Source organism: Sapajus apella, unplaced genomic scaffold (assembly GCF_009761245.1).
Source record: "Sapajus apella isolate SASKATOON/1434 unplaced genomic scaffold, GSC_monkey_1.0 scaffold88, whole genome shotgun sequence".
In the NCBI taxonomy this organism is placed as follows: Eukaryota; Metazoa; Chordata; class Mammalia; order Primates; family Cebidae; genus Sapajus; species Sapajus apella.
In genome coordinates, this window is record NW_022437028.1 from 6,629,358 (window position 1) to 6,645,284 (window position 15,927).

At 54.0% G+C, this 15,927-nt stretch overlaps 1 protein-coding gene across 3 annotated transcripts in view; it reads left to right on the plus strand.

Annotated features, from left to right (window-relative positions):
* Positions 1-7,619, plus strand: part of RASA4B (RAS p21 protein activator 4B) — a 37,623-nt gene extending 30,004 nt beyond the window's left edge. For all 3 annotated transcript variants that reach the window (XM_032255048.1, XM_032255049.1, XM_032255050.1), the window contains 4 exons: positions 2,223-2,358; positions 5,636-5,756; positions 6,888-6,952; positions 7,063-7,619. In XM_032255048.1, the coding sequence (XP_032110939.1) occupies positions 2,223-2,358; positions 5,636-5,756; positions 6,888-6,952; positions 7,063-7,184 (444 nt within the window). In that variant the 3' untranslated portion in view covers positions 7,185-7,619. The remainder of the gene's footprint in view (positions 1-2,222; positions 2,359-5,635; positions 5,757-6,887; positions 6,953-7,062) is intronic.
* The last annotated feature ends 8,308 nt before the right edge of the window (positions 7,620-15,927 follow it).

Genomic DNA, 15,927 nt, shown 5'->3' on the forward strand with positions numbered 1-15,927 from the left:
TGGGAGCGGCCTGGGTGCTGTGGGAGTGGCCTGGGTGCTGTGGGAGTGGCATGAGCCCTGTGGGAGTCGCCTGGGTGCTGTGGGAGTGGTCTGGGTGCTGTGGGAATGCCTGGGCACTGTAGGAGTGGTGGCCTGGGCTCTGTGGGCGTGACCTGGGTGCTCTGGGAATGGCTCGGGTGCTGTGGGAGAGGCCTGGGCACTGTGGGCGTGGCCTGGGTACCGTGGGAGTGGCCAGAGTGGATTGTATGAAAAGGGAGCTGAGCCTCTCACCCCTACCAGGTACATCAGGCACAGCAGGGTATGTCTGATCTGGGAGGTGTGGGGGCCAGGTGTGTGTGTTGTCTGGGGTCTGAGCCACCAGGAGGCCATGGCCCATGTCTTTCCCTGGGCATCATGTGTAGGTCTGTGTGTGGGCCAGTACACGGACAGGTGCATCCCGGTGATCTGAAATTGCATGTTGCATCCGTTTGTTGGAAACTATTTCCAGATATCTGAGATGGGGACCAGGCATGCTGGTTCATGCCGGTAATCCCAGAGCTCCAGCCAGAGCAACAGAGCAAGACCCTGTCTCTAAAAAAGAAAGTCTGTGCTGGCACCTGGATCAACGCCTGATAATCAGACATTATGCTCTGTGGCTCTGGGTGCATGTTCTCAAATAAGTTTCCCATTTATTCCTCCTTCCTGCCTTCCTTCATTTAAAAAACGCTTACTGAGCATCTCCTAGGTTCCAGGCATGACTTTAGGTGAGGGCATGCAGCGGCAGACAGGACAGAGTCCTGCCCTTGTGGAGCTGCTATGGGGAGAAGATGAGCCAATAAATACATGTTTCAAATGTCGGGCCAGGCACGGCGGCTCACACCTATAGTCCCAGCACTTTGGGAGGCCGAGGGGGGAGGATTGCTGGAGGCCAGGAGTTTGAGACCATTCTGGCCAATGTAACAAGACCCCATTTCTACAGAAAATAAAAAATTAGCCAGGTATGATGGCATGCACCTGTGATCCCAGCTACTTAGGAGGCTGAGGCAGGAGGACTGCCTGAGCTCAGGAGTTGGAGGTTGCAGCGAGTTAGAGGCTGCAGTGAGCTATGATCACACCACTGCACTCCAGCCTGGGTGACAAAGTGAGACCCTGTCTCTTAAAACAAAAAGTCAAATAGTGACAGTGACTTGAAGGGAACCAGAAGGGACTAAGGGAGCAAGGAAGGGAACAGAGTGGGGGGTAGCAGGGAGCGGTCTGCCCTATAAAGGGTAGTGAGAAGCCAGGTGCAGTGGCTCACGCCTGTAATTCCAGCACTTTGGGAGGCCAAGGCAGGTGGATCATGAGGTCAGGAGATTGAGACCATCCTGGCTCTACTAAAAATACAAAAAATGAGCCAGGTGTGTTGGAGGTGCCTGTAGCCTCAGCTACTCAGGAGGCTAAGGCAGGACAATCACTTGAACCTGGGAGACGGAGGTTGCAATCAGCTGAGATCGTGCCACTGCACTCTAGCCTGGGTGACAGAGAGACTCCGTCTCAAATAATAACAACATGGTCAGGGAGGACCTCTGATGGGTGGCATTCGAGCAGGTACCTTGTAGGAGGGTGACTCAGATGCATCTCTAGGGCAGAAACGCATGGGATGAGTAGGAAGCCTGCAGCTGGAGGGGGTGGCTTCTTCTGGGCGTGACTGTCCTGGGCTGGTGGGGAGGAAGTCACAGACCTGTTCCTCCGGGCCCTTCCCTCTAGGGCTTCCCTTTTGTGTCAGGGTCCAGAGCCACAGGGAAAAGTAATGATATCAGGGCCACCAAGTATAGTTGGTGGGTTCTGGAATACCTAGGAGCATGGCCAAGGGGCCAGCAGAAGCTGAAATCCAGCCCACACCGGGGACAAGTGGAGCTGCTGCCACCAAAAAGACAAGACAAGACAGGTGGGAGAGGAGAGGATGGGGTCTTGCTGTGTTGCCCAGACTGGTCTTGAATTCCTGGGCTCAAGCGATCCTCCTGCCTCGACGTCCCAAAGTGCTAGGATTATAGGAGTGATCTACTTCACCTGCTTTCCAGGCCATGTGCCCAGGTGCGGGCTACGTTCCCCTGGAGGAAGGGCAGCCTCTCCTAATTCACTCAAAGCTGCTGTGTTGGGGTGGTGGGGAACATGGCGTCGGGTGTGGTATAGGAGCTGCAGGTCAGGAGGGCTTCCTGGAGGACGTGACCTCTGACTAGGCCTCCCCCTCCACGTCCCCTCAGTGTGTGAACGAGCTGAACCAGTGGCTGTCTGCACTGCGGAAGGTGAGCATCAACAACACCGGCCTGCTGGGCTCCTACCACCCTGGCATCTTCCGTGGGGACAAGTGGAGCTGCTGCCACCAAAGAGAGAAGACAGGTGGGAGAGGAGGCCTGGGCCCTGGATCTGCATCCAGCCACTGTGGGATCGGGCCTCTGGTTGAACAATGGGGCCCTGAGCCTGCTGTGCCCCTGCAGGGACCTAACGCAAGAAACGCTGGCCCCTCCAGGCTCTCTGGGTAGAAGGGGTGGTTTGGGGAATGCCACATGATGTGTGTGATGCATGTGAGTGAATTGGCTGAAGGCTCTAAGGAGGCCTGAAAACATGTTAGAATCCCATTCCTGTTTTCTTAATTTTTATTTTTTGAAAGACTCTCAATCTTTAGAATCCCATTTCTTTTTTCTGCTGCTGCTGCTGCCTTTTTTTTTTTTTTTTTTTAAAGGCAGACTCTCACTCTGTTGCCAAGGCTGGAGTGCAATGGCTCAATCTCAGCTCACTGCACCCTCCACCTCCCAGCTTCAAGAAATTCTCCTGCCTCAACCTCCCCAGTAGCTGAATTACAGGCACTCACCACCATGCCTAGCTAATTTTTTTGTATTTTCAGTGGAGATGGGGTTTCAGTATGTTGGTCAAGCTGCTCTTGTTTTTTGTTTTTGTTTTTGATACAGAGCCTCGCTCTGTTGCCCAGGCTGGAGAACAGTGGCACGGTCTCAGCTCACTGCAATCTCCACCTCCCGATTCAGGTGATTCTCCTGCCTCAGCCTCCCAAGTAGCTGGGACTACAGGCACATGCCACTGCACCCAGCTAATTTTTGTATTTTTAGTAGAGACAGGGTTTCACCATGTTGGCCAGACTGGTCTCAAACTCCTGACCTTGTGATCTGCCCACGTTGGCCTCCCAAAGTGCTGGGATTACAGGCATGAGCCACCAAGCCCAACCAGATTTTTTTTTTTTTTTTTTTTTTTTTGAGACCAGTCTCACTCTGTTGCCCAGGCTGGAGTGCAGTGGCACAATCTCAGCTCACTGCAACCTCCACCTCCCAGGTTCAAGCGATTCTCCTGCCTCAGCCTCCCGAGTAGCTGGGATTACAGGTGCGTGCCATCATGGCCAACTTTTTTTTTTTTTTTTTTTCTTTGAGAGGGAGTTTCACTCACGTTACCCAGGCTGGAGTGCAATGGCGCGATCTCGGCTCACCGCAACCTCCGCCTCCTGGGCTCAGGCAATTCTCCTGCCTCAGCCTCCTGAGTAGCTGGGATTACAGGCACGCGCCACCATGTCCAGCTAATTTTTTGTATTTTTAGTAGAGATGGGGTTTCACCATGTTGACCAGGATGGTCTCGATCTCTTGACCTCGTGATCCACCCGCCTTGGCCTCCCAAAGTGCTGGGATTACAGGCTTGAGCCACCGCGCCTGGCCCCCCAACTATTTTTTCTTGTATTTTTATTAGAGACAGAGTTTCCCCACATTGCCTAGGCTGGTCTCGAACTCTTGGCCTCAAAGGATCCACCCGCCTTGGCCTCCCAAAGTGCTGGGATTCCAGGCGTGCACCACCATGCCCAGCCTAGAATCCCACTTCCAACATAGTTTAACCCAGCACTTCCCAATCCCATTTGACAGGGAACCCTAGGGTTTGAATTTTAATTAACTCAAATAGCTTCACGTGGCCCTTCTCTTGCCCAAGGAGCTTTTTACAGAACCGGTGTTCTAGGGAACACAGTTGAGGAACCCCCTGCTAAAGACAGCCAAAGAGAGCCCCTGGGTTTGCACACCCCATGCTGGCGGCCTGAATCCGGAGCTGTGGTTGGGAGGGGACCGTGTGCCTTGGGCACTGGAGGGATGGCAGAGAGGAGCTTCTAGAAGGCCTCAAAACTGTGCAGTGCTCTCGATTCCAGCACCTGTGGCTCTTGAGCACTTGAAATGTGGCTTGAGGGGCTGAGGGGGTTTTCTGTTTAATTTTTTAAAAATAGGGTCTTGCTCTATTGCCCAGGCTGGAGTGCAGTGGCACAATCATAGCTCACTGCAGCCTCCAACTCTTGGGTTTAGGCAATCCTCCTGCCTCGGCCTCTGAGTAGGCTGGGACTACAGGCCCACCCCTGGCTCATTTTTAAATTTCTTTTTTAGAGATAAGGTCTTGGCTGTGTTGTCCAGGCTGGTCTTGAATTCCCAGGCTTGGGCAATCCTCCTTCCTTGGCCTCTCAAAGTGCTGGGGCTGCAGGAGTGAGCTACCACACCTGGCCTGAGTTTTACGTTGTTAAAAATGTTGTTTTAATTTTAATCAACTCAAATGTTCTCATGTGGCTGGCGGCCACCCTGTAGAACAGCACAGTTCTGCAACTTTTGAGACCTTCTTCTCATTATCCTCACTCTCTTTCCAGAGGAGACTGAGCACTTGGAGTCTCCTGGCCTTTCAGGCCAGGCCAAACCTCGGTCCCCAGAGCCTGGCGCGGCAGAGGCCGTGGGAAACTGACCCACCCACTCTAGCCCAGGCCTGGATTTACAGTCCGGCAGTGCACAGGGGTGGGTGACTCGTTTTGAGTTGGGTCTCTCACCCAGGCTGGAGTGCAGTGGCACAACCATAGCTCACTGCAGCCTTGACTTCCTGGGCTCAGGTGATGCACCCGCCTCAGCCTTCTGCACAGTTGGGACTACAGGCACATGCCACACACCTCTTTTTGTAGAGACAGGGTCTCACTGTGTTGCCCAGGATGGCCTTGAACTCCTGGCCTCAAGCTGTCTTCCTGCCTCAGCCTCCCAAAAGTGCTGGGATTCCAGGTGTGAGCCACTGCGCCTGGCCTCTTGGTGACTCCTTCCAAGGGCGTTGCTGGCTGGCTGATATGACGCGCAGCCTCTGGCTGTAACCATCGTAGCGATACCCCCATTAATGGCGAAGTGGGGCCCACCGTGGCCCAGGAGACAGGGCCTAGTATTCCACTGCATGGAGGAGAAGCTGAGGCTTAGAGAAGACAGATGACTTTAAAGCCAGCAGGCTGCAGGAGCAGCTCACTGTAAGGCATGAACCCGCTACGGCCCACCTCACCATGATGTTAACATTTCAGCCTGTTCCCTTCCAGGCAGGCAGCTTTCTAGAAAGCTGCCTGGCTCCCCGAGTCACATCCTGATGACATCCATGCTCTGCAGTCACACATTCCATGGTGCAGGGGCTGACCTCAAGATGAGCTGCTGCCCCAGAAGGGTAGGGAACCAAGGCGGGGCCTGGACCAGACTGACCAGGCTGTGCTCCCAGCGCAGCCCTCACTGGGGACCCCTGAGTGCCTCTCTCCCCTCCAGAACTCCGTTTCCCCATCTGTGCAGCCAGGAAGTTGGGCATGGTAGTCAAGTGTCTGCTGGTAACTTTGCCCTCTCTGTGCCCCCAGGTCGGGGCTGCGATAAGACCCGGTCACGGGTGACCCTGCAGGAGTGGAATGACCCTCTTGACCATGACCTTGAGGCCCAGCTCATCTACCGGCACCTGCTGAGCGTGGAGGCCATGCTGTGGTGAGTCCCACCCAGGAAAGCCTGTGTAGCCCAGGCTGAATGTGGGGATAGAGCTGGGATTCAGGCCTGGGGCTGCTCCGTGGTGGCTGGTGACCTCTATTCTAACTGGCCGTGTCTGGGGAGGGCATCAGGAATACCTGCCTCCCGGCAGCATGAGGCCAGCTCAGGTTGGGACAGAGGCCCCAAGGGTCCGGGCCATGCCTGGCGATGCCGTGGGCTGAACCCACCTCACGACCTGCCCAGCCGTCCCACCGGGCCCTTGGAGCACAGGCTGTGTCCTCGGTCACTCCCTGAGTTCCTTGGCCATCTCATTCATCCAGTGGTTCTCAGCCCTGGCACAAGCTTAGAAAAAACAGGATGCTTTTAATGGCCAGCTTTAAAAACAGGATGCTGAGGCCCTGTCACTCAGGGTCTCTGGAGATGCGGCGGTGCCAGGACACTTCAGGGTGACCCAGTGCCAGCTGGACCAGGAGCTCTTCCGTCTCTCACGCCCCACACCCTGCGAGGAGGAAGGGCGTGGCCCTCCCCCTTCCTCATCGGCTCCTCCAGGGTTTATCTGTGCCCTCAAAACCCACAAAGGGGGAGCGTGGTAGCTCACGCCTGTCATCCCAGCACTTTGGGAGGCAGAGGCAGGCGGATTGCTTGAGGTCAGGAGTTTGAAACTGGCCAACATGGCGAAACCCCTTCTCTACTAAAAATACAAAAATTATCTGGGCATAGTGGAGGGCACCTGTAATCCCAGCTACTTGGGAGGCTGAGGCAGGAGAATTGCTTGAATCCAGAAAATGGAAGTTTCAGTGAGCCAAGATCATGCCACTGCACTCCAGCCTAGGCCACAGAGCAAGACTCCATCTCAAAAAAAACAAATGAAAAAAAAAATCAAAGGGCCTTCTGGTCAACCCAGTGGGGTGGGGAGGAGACAGTGGACGGCAGAAGGTGGCAGGCGCCCAGGGGCCGAGGCTGGGCCCGTGTTTCCTCTTCATAGACTGAAAGAGTCAGCCCTGCTGTCACCCCCAGAGCCACCTCTAGCCCAGGAGGCCCACGCTGGGCCACCCAGCCTTCCCACAAGGGCAGCAGAAGCCTGGCAGGGCGGGTGGAGGCTGACGGTCCTCACTCTGGCCGCCCCCACAGGGAGAAGCACCGGGAGCTGAGCGGGGGTGCAGAGGCCGGCACTGAGCCTGCAAGCCCTGGTGAAGGTGGGTCCTGCGCACCTGGGACTGGCTCCCTGGTCCCAGCCCCTCCAGGGATGTATGGGTGGGGTCTCTGGACCCACTCCCAGGGCCCTCACGGCCACCTCTGTCTGCAGCCCCGGAGGACTCACTGGCCCGGCTGCTCCGGGTGCTTCGGGACCTCCGGGAGGCCCACAGCTCCAGCCCGGCCAGCTCCCCGACCTCGGAGCCCAACTGCCTCCTGGAGCTGCAGACGTGAGGCCCGCCCTGCGCTCCCCTTGCTGAGTCCCTGGCCAAGCGCTCAAAGCCCCCCCAGGATGCTCTGTACCCCTCACCCTGGTCCTCCTCATTGGGGTGCAGGGCCCAGGTCTCTTCCAGGTGGGGGAGGGGGAAGAGTCAGGGATAAGGGGATCCCCAGAAGTGCAAAGCTGAGCAGGCCTGGCCTGAAGTGTCCCGGCTCCCTACGGCCGCTGCAGCCATCACTGCCTCTCCAAGGACCCTCCTCCCCTGCCTAGGGCAGACCCAGCCAGAACCACCACTAGGACAGGCCACAGCCAGGGGTCTGGGCTCCAGGGACCTAGAGAATGGGAGGGAATAGGAGGCCCAGGACACCCGGCTGCCGCCCCACCAGCTCCCCATGGGTGGCACAGAGCTGTGCTATTGCCAACAGTAAACCTGCTGTTCCTGCCCAGGCTCTGTGCTCTTCTTTGGGGATCTCGGGAGAAAGTGGGCCCGGCGGGGGACCCCAGAGGCTGCTGGTGGGTGTGCCGAGGATGGGGCTGACAGCATGGGTTCTGGGCATCCCTGTTCTCCCCTCTTCCTTCTCCCCACTCATCTGGGGTCGGGGACTCCTTTCCCTTCCCAGTCGCTGTTCCCACCATGCCCCTGGGTCCCCTCTTCCATGCCCCACAGACCGCAGAGCCCAGTGTGTCCATCCAGCTGTTCTCTCCTCAAAGCAGTCCCCAAAAGTCCCTCCTCTAGGATGTCCCTGAGGACAGCACAGAGAGGCAGGGCTCAGAGACCCCTTTTCTCTTCACACAGCGCTTACCCTCTAGGGTGTGGCTGGCAGTGTTGGCCATGTGGGGGCTCCCATCCCCCGACCATTGTGTCACACGGGCTGCCAGGCTCAGCTCCCAGCTGCATCCACAGTGACCTGGATCAAGGTGGGGGGAAGGCTTTGACCCCCCTTCCCCAAAAGGCCTTCAGCCCCTGCCTTGCCACGAGGTCACCTCCTTCCCCCTTTGACTCCAGATCCCAAAGGTCCACCCTGGCCCCAGCCCCTTTCTGGCCACTGGGCTTCTCCGATGCCTTAAGCATAGAGGCCCCGGGCTAGTCCGACGGTCAGCAAAGCTTGACTCTTGGAAGCTTAGATCCCCTGGTGTCCTGGGATCTGGCCTGCCTTTGGTCAGTCCCTGTGGTCCCCCACCAACTCCCCCTCCCATAGGGCCGCCCACCAAGCCCTGCACCCAGCCCAAGAGGAGCCCCCCACTGCCTGCGGAGCAGTGATGCCTGGCCACTGGCTCACACCACTGACTTGGTCCTGGCGTGGCGGAAGCAGCAGGTGACAGGAGCAGGGCCCTGTCCCTCTTTTCCCTGCCCTGTGGTCCCAAAGCCACTCGTGTGCCCGCTCTTGGGGCTGACCTACTGCAGGCCACGCCAGGGCAGGGTGGGCAGGGCCTTTGTGCCTCATGAGGACACAGAAGTCCCTGAGGCCCCAGACCTGGCTCAGCCAACCTCCTTCCTCCCCCGGCTGTCCGCCACTCTAAAGCCTCCTTCCTCCCTGTGCCCACTGGCTCCAGGCTCCTCGCAACAGTAGCTCATGTACACAGGGCGCCCCCAAGTGGTTCCTGCCCTCCAGGTGGGCGCTGTTCTCACATCCGCCTGCATCCATCCACTCATTCCTCACCTTTATGCTGCTGTCTCGATTTTTTTTTTTTTTTTTTTTTTGAGACGGAGTTTCGCTGTTGTTACCCAGGCTGGAGTGCAATGGCGCGATCTCGGCTCACTGCAACCTCCGCCTCCCGGGTTCAGGCAATTCTCCTGCCTCAGCCTCCTGAGTAGCTGGGATTATAGGCACGCGCCACCATGCCCAGCTAATGTTTTGTATTTTTAGTAGAGACGGGGTTTCACCATGTTGACCAGGATGGTCTCAATCTCTTGACCTCGTGATCCACCCGCCTTGGCCTCCCACAGTGCTGGGATTACAGGCTTGAGCCACCGCGCCCGGCCTTCGATTTTTTTAAGCTACCAGGAAGGAAAGGGAAGACCAGATCACAAAACTGGGACCCCCAGAGGGAGAAGTGGGCTTGGAATAGGCATCCACCTCAGGGCTCAAATGGGTTTGTTCAAATCACATTCAGTTTTCAGAGGAAAGGGAACTTTATCAGTTTTGTTGTTGTTGAGACAAAGTCTCGCTCTGTTGCCCAGGCTGGAGTGCAGTAGTGCAATCTCGGCTCACCGCAACCTCCGCCTCCCAGGTTCAAGCGATTCTCCTGCCTCAGCCTCCGGAGTAGCTGGGACTACAGACACCCACCACCCACACCCAGTTAATTCTTGTATTTTTAGTAGAGACAGGGTTTCTCCACGTTGGCCAGGCTGGTTTCCAACTCCTGACCTCTGGTGATCCGCCAGCCTCGGCCTCCCAAAGTGCTGGGGTTACAGGCATGAACCACCGAACCTAGCCAGAACTTTATAGATTAAAAGAGATTTGAAGCTGGGTGTGACAGTGTACACCTGTAGTCCCAGCTACTCCGGAGGCCTAAGGCAGAAGGATCACCTTAAGCCCAGGAGTTTAAGGCCAGCTTGGGCAACATAGCAAAACCTAGTCCCTAACATTATTAGAAAAAAAAAAAAGGAGGAAATAAAGGAGATTTGAGATTTTTGAACTAAATAGAGGTGATGATCACACATTGTGAATGTAATTAACACCACTGAGTTAAAACACTTAAAAATTGTTAAAATGGGCCGGGCGCGGTGGCTCACGCCTGTAATCCCAGTACTTTGGGAGGCCGAGGCAGGTGGATCACGAGGTCAAGAGATCGAGACCATCCTGGTCAACATGGTGAAACCCCGTCTCTACTGAAAATACAAAAAATCAGCTGGGCATGGTGGCGCATGCCTGTAATCCCAGCTACTCAGGAGGCTGAGGCAGGAGAATTGCCTGAACCCAGGACGCGGAGGTTGGGGTGAGCCGAGATTGCGCCATTGCACTCCAGCCTGGGTAACAAGAGTGAAACTCCATCTAAAAAAAAAAAAAAAAATTGTTAAAATGGGGAGTGGTGGCTCACGCCTGTAATCCAAGCACTTTGGAGGCCAAGTCGGGCGGATCACTTGAGGTCGGGAGTTCAAGACCAGCCTGACCAACAAGATGAAACCCCTTCTTTTAAAAAAAAAAAAAAAATTGTTAAAATGGCAAATTTTATGTTATATCTATTTTACAATAAAAAGTCTAAAAGAGAAAATTAAGATACTTAGGTGACTTACAGCAACCAATTGCAACAAAATAGGATGTTAAGAAATTACTGTTTTATGGGACTATTGGAAATTTGAACACTAAAGGATGATTGGAATTATTAATTTTGTAAAGGTGTGATAAGACATTGCACTTGGCTGGGCACAGTGGAGCATGCCTATAATCCCAGCTTCTTGGGAGGCTTAAGTTGGGGAATCACTTGAACTCAAGAGTTCGAGACCAGCCTGGCCAACGTGGTGAAACCCCCGTCTCTACAAAAAATACAAAAAAAAAAAAAAAAAAAAAGATGTTGCAGTTGTGTTGTAAGAGTCCTTGCTGGGCGTGGTCACTCACATCTGTAATCCTGGCACTTTGTGAGGCCGAGGCGGGTGGATCACCTGAGGTTGGGGGTTCCAGACCAGTCTGGCCATCATGGAGAAACCCCGTCTCTACTGAAAATATAAAAAAATTAGCTGAGTGTGGTGGTGGGAGCCTGTAATCCCAGCCACTCCAGAGGCTGAGGTGGGAGAATCGCTTGAATCCAGGAGGCAGAAGTTGCAGTGAGTGGAGATCATGCCATTGCACTCCAGCCTGGCTGACGAGCGAAACTGCATCCCAACAAAAAAATCCTTATCCTTCAGAGCTACGTAGTGGAATATTTATGGAATATTAGGATAAATGATATGGACATTAGGGATTTGTTGCAAAATAACCCAGAGGTAGAGGTCAGGAGTGGAGGTAGAGATGAGACGAGACTAGCCACGAGCCGATCATTACGGAAGAGATACTCGGAGTATGTGAGGGCTCCTTATCCTGCATGGTCTGTCTAGCTTTGTGTATCTTTGAACTTTTCAAGAATAAAAAAGCTTAAAAATTACATGTGTCGCCGGGCGCGGTGGCTCAAGCCTGTAATCCCAGCACTTTGGGAGGCCGAGGCGGGTGGATCACAAGGTCAAGAGATCGAGACCATCCTGGTCAACATGGCGAAACCCCGTCTCTACTAAAAATACAAAACATTAGCTGGGCATGGTGGCGCGTGCCTGTAATCCCAGCTACTCAGGAGGCTGAGGCAGGAGAATTGCCTGAGCCCAGGAGGCGGAGGTTGCGGTGAGCCGAGATCGCGCCATTGCACTCCAGCCTGGGTAACAAGAGCGAAACTCTGTCTCAAAAAAAAAAAAAAAAAAGAAAAAAAAAATTACTTGTGTCCCAGTCCTACCAGAGACTCACCCACTGCCACCCTCGAGCCAGGGGGAGCCAAGGTTGCATTTTCACACGCATCTCAACCTTCTCTGCACTCTCAACCTGGAGAGCCCCAAACAGGGAAACCCCAAGCCCTGCTGGCTTCTGCCAACCCCCTGAGCAGAAGCGTGGGTCCCTCTGACCACCACCTCACCACCCTCATCCTGGTCTCGCTGTACGAAGCAAACCTCCAGTGTAGTTAACAAGACTGAGGACAACTGTAATCCCAGCACTTTGGGAGGCTGAGTTGGGCAAATCACCTGAGTTCGGGAGTTCGGGACCAGCCTGGCAAATCATGGCCAACATGGTGAAAACCAGTCTCTACTAAAAACACAGAAATTAGTCAGGCACGGTGGTGCACACCTGTAATCCCCACTACTCCGGAGAATCGGATTGAACCTGGGAAGCAGAGGATGCAGGAAGCTGAGGTCGCGCCACTGCATTCCAGCCTGGGCAGCAGAGTGAGACTCCACCTCAAAAGAAAAAAAAGACAAAACGAAAAAACAAGACAGAGGAGGGGCAGAGTCTTTCAGAACATCTTTTTTTCTTTCTTGTTTTTGAGACAGAGCCTCACTGTGTTACCCAGGCTGGAGGTGGGTGGAGTGATCATAGCTCACTGCGGCCTCCCAACTCCTGGGCTCAACTGATCCTCCTGCCTCAGCCTTCTGAGTAGCTGGGACTACAGGTGTGCACCATCATGCCCAGCTAATTCTTTTGTACTTTTGGTAGAGACAGCGTCTCACCATGTTGTCCAGGTTGGTCTTGAACTCATGGGCTCAAGCCATCCTCCCACTTCAGCCACCCAAAGTGCTGGGATTACAGGATCAGCTTGCCCAGCCACGAGCACATCCTCAAAGCTCATCCAAGCAAACTCAGCCTCCCTTCTTTGTCCTTGGCCTAGGACAGCCCCAAAGTCCCAGGGCTCAGACATGACCCCTGACCTAGCTGCCCAGCTAGGCTCTGGGGCAGGACCAGTGGGGCAGGCTGTATATCTTGGCTCTTCCAGGGACCGTACTGAAAGGCAAATTGGGCCGGGTGAGGTGGTTCATGCCTGTAATCCCAGCACTTTGAGAGGCCAAGTTGGGTGGATTACCTGAGGTCAGGAGTTCAAGACCAGCCTGGCCAACATGGTGAAACCCCGTCTCTACTGAAAATACAAAAAGCAGCTGGGCATGTTGGCGCGTGCCTGTAATCCCAGCTACTCGGGAGGCTGAGGCAGGAGAATTGCCTGAACCCAGGAGGCGGAGGTTGCACCACTTATCAGCTTCTAACCTATTCAAGCCCATTTCACAGAGGACGGGGAGACCGGTTCGGAGGCTGCCCGAGGCAGAAAGAGGACAGGTGAGTGCCACCGGCAAATTTGCATTGTGCAGTAGGCCTGCAGAAGGTAGGGCCTGCCTTGGAGATAGTTTTACAGCAAACACCCATGTTTGAAGAAAATGGCCTGGGCATAGTGGCAGGTGTCTGTAATCCCAGCTATTTGGGAGGCTGAGGCAGGAGAATCACTTGAACCCAGGAGGCGGAGGTTGCCGTGAGCCAAGATTATGCCATTGCACTCCAGCCTGGGCGACAGAGAGAGACCCTGTCTAAAAAAAAAAGGCAAAGGGGAAATGAAGATGCAAGGGGCCGCCCTCTCCCTCTTCCCTGTGGCTTCTGGGGCCATATCAACCTTCTCTCCCGGCGGGGGCCTTGGTGGATACCATATCCCCCATAAACAGCCCACCAGCCCAACCCCTTAGAGGTTCATACCCTCCTGTGCTCTGCCGTCCTACTTGCCTTCTAAACCTTCTTACAGGACTGGGTCCCTCCCTTCCCTTCCTTGCCCAAGGCCTGGGTCCAGGGGCAGCTGAGTGTAACGCAGCCCCCATCCCAACCCCAAACCACCAGCACCTGGGCCTCTGGGTACTTCCTTAGGGGTTCACAAATATCCTCATGCCTGTTGGATCTTCTTGGGTTTCAAGGCCCTACTGTCCACAAAGTATGGACCCAGGGTCTCCTAAGCCTTTTTTTTTTTTTTTTTTTTGAGATAGAGTCTCGCTCTGTTGCCATGCTGGAGTGCAGTGGCATGATCTCGGCTCACTGCAACCTCTGCCTCCCAGGTTCAAGCGATTCTCCTGCCTCAGCCTCCCGAGTAGCTGGGACTACAGGTGTGTGCCACCAAGCCCAGCTAATTTTTGTATTTTTAGTAGAGACAGATTTTCACCAGGTTGGCCAGGATGGTCTTCATTTCTTGACCTCATGATCTGCCTGCCTCAGCCTCTCAAAGTGCTGGGATTACAGGCATGAGCCAACGTGCCCAGCAGGTCTCGTGAGCCTTGATGCAGGGAGCGAAAGGGAAACAGAGGCGTGGACTGGCTGCATGTGGAACCCTGGATGTTTAGTGCACACACAGCCACCCTCCTGAAGTGTCCACCTCTCCTCCCCAGAGCCCGACCACTGCAGCTGGAGGGGAAGTTAACTTGACTGCATGCTGGGCACTGCCCCTTGGTTCTCCTCTCAGGCCCTGAGCAGAGCTGCCCATAACCCAGGATGCCACATTGTTTCTGGAGGCCCCTGGAAAAGCAAGAGGAACAGGGGAGAGTATACCTTCCATCTGCCCCGCAAGTCTATACCACCACCCCGCAGACACTTCAAGGCCTGGCATTCAACTGGGGCCTGGGCAGGTTCCCAGATGTTCTGCTCTTTTTCTTGAGATGGAGTCTTGCTCTGTTGCCCAGGCTAGAGTGCAGTGGTGCAATCTCTACTCACTGTAACCTCTGCCTCCAGGGTTCAAGCGATTCTCGTGCCTCGGCCTCCCCAGTAACTGGAATTACAGGTGCCTGCCACCACGGCCGGCTAATTTTTTAAATTTTTAGTAGAGATGGGGTTTCACCATCTTGGCCAGAATGCTCTCAAACTCTGACCTCGTGATCTACCTGCTTGGCCTCCCAAAGTGCTGGGATTACAAGCGTGAGCCACCGTGCCTGGCCTATTTTGTCTTTTTAGTAGAGAAGGGGTTTCATGGGGTTTCACCATCTTGGCCAGGCTGGTCTCGAACTCCAGACCTCAGATGATCCTTCTGGTTTAGCCTCCCAAAATGCTGAGATTACAGGCATAAGCCATCACAGCTGGCCTTTTTTTTTTTTTTTTTTTTTTTTTTTTTTTTTTGAGACAGAGTCTCCCTCTGTCACCCAGGCTGGAGGACAGTGACATAATCTTGGCTCACTGCAACCTCCAGCTTCTGAGTTCAAGTGATTCTCCCACCTCAGCCTCCCGAGTAGCCGGAATTACAGGCGCCCTACCACCACGCCTGACTCATTTTTTATTTTTAGTAGAGAGAGACAGGGTTTCACCATGTTGGCCAGGCTGGTTTCAAACTCCTGACCTCAAGTGATCTGCCCACCTCATCCTCTCAAAGTGCTGGGATTACAGGTGTGAGCCCCCTCGCCCAGTCCCAGAAGTCTTGATGATCTGATTGGACCCCCAGGTGGATATCTGCAGCGCAGAGGGCTGGTGTTTGCCACAGAGCAAGCACCCTGGGAAGCCCTGAGGGTACCCAGCTCACCCAGTACCTGCTTCTCTCAACCTCCTTGGAAATCTGAGCAGATTTGCAGCAACCACCTCCAGACAAAGCCTGGTCAAAGTGTAATTTTCAAATACAAAAAAAAAAAAGACTCATATATAGAATGAACACGCATCAACGATCTATTACACATCAGTTCAGAAAAGGAGTGTTTGGGAACTCTGATTCATGGATTATTCTGAGAATCTGGGTACATGTATTTCATGTATTTGTAAGCATTTTTTTTTTTTTTTTTGAGACAGGCTCTCATTCTGCCACCCAGACTGGAGTGCAGTGGTGCAATCACAGCTCACGGCAGCCTCAACCTCCTGGGCTCAAGTGATCCTATTGCTTCAGCCTTCTAAGTAAGTAGGACTACAGGCACACACTGCTATGCCCCGCTGATTTTTTAAATTTTTATTAGATACAAGATCTCGCTCTATTGCCCAGGCTAGTCTCAGACTCCTGGGCTCAATCAATCCTCCCTCCTCAGCCTCCCAAAGTGCTAGGACTACAGATATGAGCCACTGTGCCTGGCCAGTAAGCATTTTAAGAGAAGAACTCTAGAAAAAGATTGTGATGTTAGATACGAAACTAGTTAATGAAGTTTTCTTTTCTATGGGATAAAACTACAAGTTAATAAGTAACTTCAGCGTCTGGGCTGTAATCAAACAATAAGCAGCAAAGTCAACACAGCCACAATCCCTGAGATTAGGATCAGCAAACGTTTTCTGTAAAGGACCAGGCATGCAGCTCTTAGTCACAACCACT